We start from the raw sequence: 6,000 nt of genomic DNA on the forward strand, positions 1-6,000 counted from the left end.
ACTTCTTCAACTATAATAACTTGTCTTTCCCAAAGATTGCACACAGAAACTGCTCTAACTAGTTTCAGCTAATTGCCTAATTAGTTCACCTCATGAAAAAGCATGAGTATAGCTTCCAGTGAATTTTCACCATTAATCTGTCTCAGCATGTGGTCGTGTGTGTGTGTGTGTGAGAGAGACAGAAAGAAAGACAGGTAACATGGTCTGAGAAGTTACACAGCAAAGGAACCCATCAAAGCAAAGAAAAAAAAATCCAAGCCAATTAGAGTAAGTGAGATTTAAAGCTCACACACAGGAAACTGACAGGCAGCACCCTCGCATCCTGGAGAGACATTTAATTAGTTAGAGTTGAAACTGATAGTGTTCATTATCATGGTATGTATGACACACACCTGCACATACACACACAGTGCAACAGTCAGATGTGTGCGCAGAGACACACAAAAGCCTGTATTTACAATCTTCTTACATACATCTTCTATTTGTACTATCAAGTTTTTTTTTAACATTGGGCAATAGCTCCCTCTACTGTTCCTAAGGTCTAAGTGGTAGAGATCTGATCCCTGCACTTTGAATTATTGTTTGGATTTACAATGTACTGTACACTACATGGGAATTTACACACTGGTCTCTCATAAATTATCTGTGCACACATGATTATAATAGCATGTTGAACATGGCCAGCAAATAACTTGCTACTTTACAACTTGATTAACACCTTCACATCTCAAATTACTCGGGTAATGCTTCTGTACCTTTACATAAGTCAAGTTTTATTAGCAGGACTTTTACTTAAAATCAGCCTTTTTAGATTGTGACATTCCAGTTTTACCATATTGTCTGACCATGTCTGTCACTCGTGGCAATTAGTTAACAGCAGCATGAGTGGTTAGCGAGCTCATCCCTGTGACTGATTCGGTGGTGGGGTCCAGCTGAGGCAGCTGTGCCGAGGGACAGTGAGTGAATTATCGATTTAAAGTGAACACACAGGAGCAAAACTTTAGTTGAAGCCAGAAGCATTAAATTAAGTTGCTGCTGAAGTGCAGTAAAGCTGAACGTGAGCCAAGCTCTCAAACAAGGAGCCAAACACCCCAACCATCAATTTGCTTGGTACCCAGTACAGAATCTAAAGATGAGAGTAGATGATTGATGATCATAAGTTTCTGGCCAAAGGCATCTACATGCTACGTCACTCTATCTAGATTTTTTTCTGACTATTAAATCTGATTGCATTTGTACCAGCAACTCTCACAGAAATGAAGACATTCCTCTGCTTCCTTGTCTCAGTTTCTGTCAAACGAGCTTTGCAACTTGGTTTGGAAAAAAATCCTAATAAGTGGAATCTGGCCTGCCTTTAATTAGCCCCTGCAGGCACTGAAGCGTGTCCTCTTTCATTTTACCGACTTCCTTTCACTGGCTGTCTTCTGTCTACCACAGAGAGACAGTATCCCCCTAATTAACCAATCACAGTCCTCTGAGAAACACTTTCACTGTAACAGATGTGTGTTTTTATGTATGTATGTATGTCCAAGTGCAAATGATAACACTGGCACATCATACTGCAAGATCAAGGGCATCCAACAGCATTATTGAGAAATTGCTTCATGTGTGATTGAAATGCTGGGAGACAGTTACAGCTCAAATCTACAAGGATGAGAATTTCCTGACAAATAACTGTCAACTCACCAATTAAAAATCAAAGGAATACAAAAGTCTGAAAACATGTCCATCCTTTTACTGAAAAAGTCGGATCAGTGCTGCTTTGAAAGTGGAGACAAAGCCCAAGGTCTTTACCAGATGATGGGAGTGAGCAGCAGAAAACAGAGCTATGTTCAGCTTGGAGGAAATGCCCACAGAGCACAGCAGCAATAATAAGGATCTGGTTTTCATCAACCCGTATCAAAGGGGATCAAATGTGATGACAGAAAATCTTTTAAGAATATTCAGATGTGTAACTGAGTTCAATTTCCCTCCAAACTCATCACTGTGTTTAGTGAATGTGCTGTTACTTACAGTGAAAATTCCCTTTGAGTCTTAAGTTTTAAAGGACTTTTTCTTCAATACAGTGTAGATCCTATGAAAACTGAAACCATTCACCTCCAAAAGGGTATACACAGTGAGCAGATATACATTTTTGAACCTCAGATTCTGCTCTACCAACTTTTTCTATCAGCCCTCTATGGAAGCAGGAAATAATGTGAGCACCACCTCCTTCCCAGCACTTAAGCTGATATTAATACTGAAGTGATATCAATACCTGGGGAACAAGTGGCCATGGGAGTCAAGGAGAGTCTTGTTAATATCACATTATGAAAAACATAAACTGGATTTTTATTATTATGCGCAATTCTCATGAGCTCCTGTTGTGCAGATGAAAAATGCAAGACAAACTGGGCTCAGAGTTTTTACACAGGAAAAGACATAAGACATAAAACACACCGTGATAAAGGATTTTATCCATATCACCCACATCTGAGACTAACCTCCCTTGTGCTTGGGTGGCTGCAGAAATCTCAAAGATGGAAATCTGAAAACCTGAGCAGATAAAAGCATACAATGGCTAATTCTAAGCCATGCATGAATCCTTTCTGTTTCAGTTTGAACAGAGAAACTCCCCTCTTCAGAATCTTCATCGTTATGATCCTCATTCTCCAGCATCTTGAGATAACAGATGAATTAGACCAGCTTGTCTCAAAGAGAGGAAGCCTCAGAGCCTGGTTTGACCAGTACTGCTCTAGACCTGGGTCAACACAGTCACCATGAAATTGAAAATGCAATCACTGTGGGGAGCCAGCTCCTCTTTGAGCTGCCAACCCCTTAAAATTCATTGGGAGGTTTCATCGCTTTTGATCCAGAGTTAGCCTCCCAGGCTGGCTGTCAGCCGCTGCCTCATCTACCTCCATCTTAAGAGCATGCAGTGAACACGCTTTGGATCCAATAACCGCCTTAATAGAAACTTCCAATGGTAATTTAACTCTTAGCTCAGTGCAGTGTGCATCAGAGACCAAGCATATATATGTGAAATAGAGGTGGTCATTAGTGACTGCAAAGTTAGGAACAATGCTAACACAAAATAATGGAGTATCTACACAGCCATTAACCAGATTCCTAATGGTATTGAAACCACTTAAGTGCACTTATATAGTTTTAGAAAAGCAGCCACAGTAGACACACTGCACATGGGCTGAAATGAATCAGCCAGCATGTGCTCAGCACGCTCCACCGACTGTTGCCTATAGACTGTGAAATAACAATAATCTTACAGGTTCGTTGCATTACTTGCTGTGTGAAATGGGTCTAATATAATCAGTTTTGAGGCATTTCAGATGTCTGTTATCTCTGCAACAGAAAGAAGCTTTTCTCTGGGACTTGTCTCACATTGACAACAACCAAAGATTTTCAAGTTTCTGTCAGAATTGTGAGCCTTAGCCTGGGGACAGCCCAAAATCAAGTTGCAATGACTCCTATGTTTGCAATATGTTTTATTACTGATGCCTCAATAATTAACACTCTTGTCATTCAGCCATGTCCCAGAGTGAATTAACCTAAATTAGTGGTATGTTTGGCTGGAGTCAAAGTTACATTTAGAAAGCAGTTTCTCATTTAACTACATTCATCTTTCACCGGTGTTATGAATTGGCTTGTCAATTACACCACATAGTTCGGTGATTAACAGCACTAGTGTTCGGTAATGAGCTGTCACACAGTATTAAAGGATATCAAATTAATACAGAAACACGACAACAGGTTAGAAGAGCTTGTCTCTTTTTGTAGCGCTTTAGTTCAGGGTTTCCTGAGACTCATGACTGACTCAGTGTTTGACAAGTCAATGCTGAACTTGTGACTTGAATCACGCTGCTTTGACGGCAGAACCCTATGTGCCTGAAGCACTCTGTGTCCAACCTCTTATCTCGTTCTCTCCCTATAGTACTTACTCCCCATTTATTATTGGTGTCAGGAGGGTAACTCTTGCACTTTCTCTACGTGTATTTCAGAGCTGCATCTGTTGAAGGAAATTCCATTACATAACAGAGAGTTTTCATGAGTAGAACGAGAAATCTAATCAGTCAGATCTTGCCAACACATTCAACACATCATGGGCATGAAAGACACAATTTATGATAATAATTGCAAAGTGTGTGTATGTGTGTCTGTGCCTGTCTGTGTGTGTGTGTGGGTGCCTTGGGCTCGGTTCGGTGTGGAGTTAGTTATGCGATGGCTGTGGGCTAGTCTGGAAAAAAGCTTGTGTGTGTGTGTGGCCTGGTTGCTGCAAAAACACACTTACACTATGTGTGCACTTGATGTGTGTGTGTGAATGTGTAGGTCTGCAGAAAGGGGACAGGCTGATTCATCATCCTAGTTGGTTATGCAGACAGGCTTAGAAAGCAGCTCTCTGGACGTGGCACTGTTCCCCTTCAGCATCAAATATTCAACACACACCTTTTCCGTTCCTTTGCCTGACGCTAAATCTCTACACCTAGAAGCCCTCTGTAGAATGCTGATACTGTTTACCTGCTAGCAGTGTATCTACTGAGGACCTTACGACTTCTCTCTAATAGAAATCAAAAGTGACTATTGAATTGCACAAACACATGAAAGACAGGTTCAGTGTTGCTGAGAGTAAAGCGAAAAAGAACGTGTTCCTCCGGCAATAAAAGGAGAAGTCCCACAGCATGCAATATTTAGAAACTCACACTTAATGTCTCATTCAATCAAAGGTTTACAGATGAAGTTCCTCAACATAGTTTGAATGGGACACAGCAGTCTTTATCGTAAGCATACAGTAAGGCCTGCGAGTAACAATTATTTTCTAGTTATCTGTGTAATCATTTTGTCCGTAAAATGTCAGAATATTATGAAGAATTGCAATTATTGCAAACTGTCCAAAATCAAAGATATTAAATTCACAGTGATATAAAACAGAGAGAAAATGCAAATCATCACATTGGAGATACTGGAAAAAGCAAAGATTTTATATTTTTAGCTTGAAAATGAGTTGAATTGATTATCCAGATAGTTGGTGATTAAATTTCTGTAAAGAAATCAATTGATTAATCTAATTATTTCAGTTCTACATACAATTCTGAATATTATCTCTGTATTATGGCCTAACACAACACCATCATTTTATATCAAATACCTTATCAGTGATGCTAAACCAAGCCCTGGCTCCCAGCACTTGCATTCAACATGTATTTCTTTTTATTTTAACAAACTTACAGGCCCAATATCCAAACCTTGCAGTGACCAAGTCCCTTTCAGATATTATCGTATCTGAGTGCCAACACCCCAGTACTCTCAGTGTGATCCCAGTGTACCAGTTAAAGACTGCCATTCATTCAACATTCATTCATTCATTTAATTTCTCTCAAAAAACAAGAATGAGGAAAACGTGCTACAGTGCATATCTTGAATATTCCCGTTTTAACCAAATGACTCAGGGCCCAACATTTAAGCCCGCTGCCTTTTTGTCTCAGCACTTCAGCCTCCTTCAATCCTTTTCTCAGACTCCAGCTCAAGTATTCAGAACTTACGTGTTCCAGTTTGTCCCTCCTGCGAAGCCAGACGCTGGCTGAATAGTCCTGCTGCTGCACTGCCGTTATTATGGAACTGGTTGGAATCCCGGGAGCCTGGATGCCGAACCCTAACCCCTGACCCTTCAGGTCCTGGCCACTCATTGGCCCGCGGATCCCTCGTAGCTCCATTTGGCTAGATAGCTTGTTGGATGGTGCAGTGATGTTTCAGTCTTTGACCAAAAAAAAATCAATTAACTTGTTGATCTCCTGCTAATTGGTGAAGAAAACTCTTCCTTTTTGGGATGCATCGTGTAGATTTAGCTTGACTGCACCTTTTACTTCCTTTGTGCATGATGAGAAAATAAATACACTCATATAATTATCCACAAAAATGTGGCATTTTTCTTCCAAAGCAGTTTGCTGTAACCCTTCAGCTCCAGTCAGTTGTTTTCTAAGATGATGTTGAGAATACAAAAAAAAAAAT

At 40.3% G+C, this 6,000-nt stretch overlaps 1 protein-coding gene across 1 annotated transcript in view; it reads right to left on the reverse strand.

Annotated features, from left to right (window-relative positions):
* Positions 1 to 5,705, reverse strand: part of LOC121189765 (inactive phospholipase D5-like) — a 45,991-nt gene extending 40,286 nt beyond the window's left edge. Inside the window, exon 1 of the mRNA XM_041050198.1 lies at positions 5,535 to 5,705. Coding sequence (XP_040906132.1) covers positions 5,535 to 5,705 — 171 coding nt within the window. The remainder of the gene's footprint in view (positions 1 to 5,534) is intronic.
* Between the last annotated feature and the right edge of the window lie 295 nt (positions 5,706 to 6,000).

This window comes from Toxotes jaculatrix, chromosome 11 (genome assembly GCF_017976425.1).
Source record: "Toxotes jaculatrix isolate fToxJac2 chromosome 11, fToxJac2.pri, whole genome shotgun sequence".
Lineage (NCBI taxonomy): Eukaryota > Metazoa > Chordata > Actinopteri > Toxotidae > Toxotes > Toxotes jaculatrix.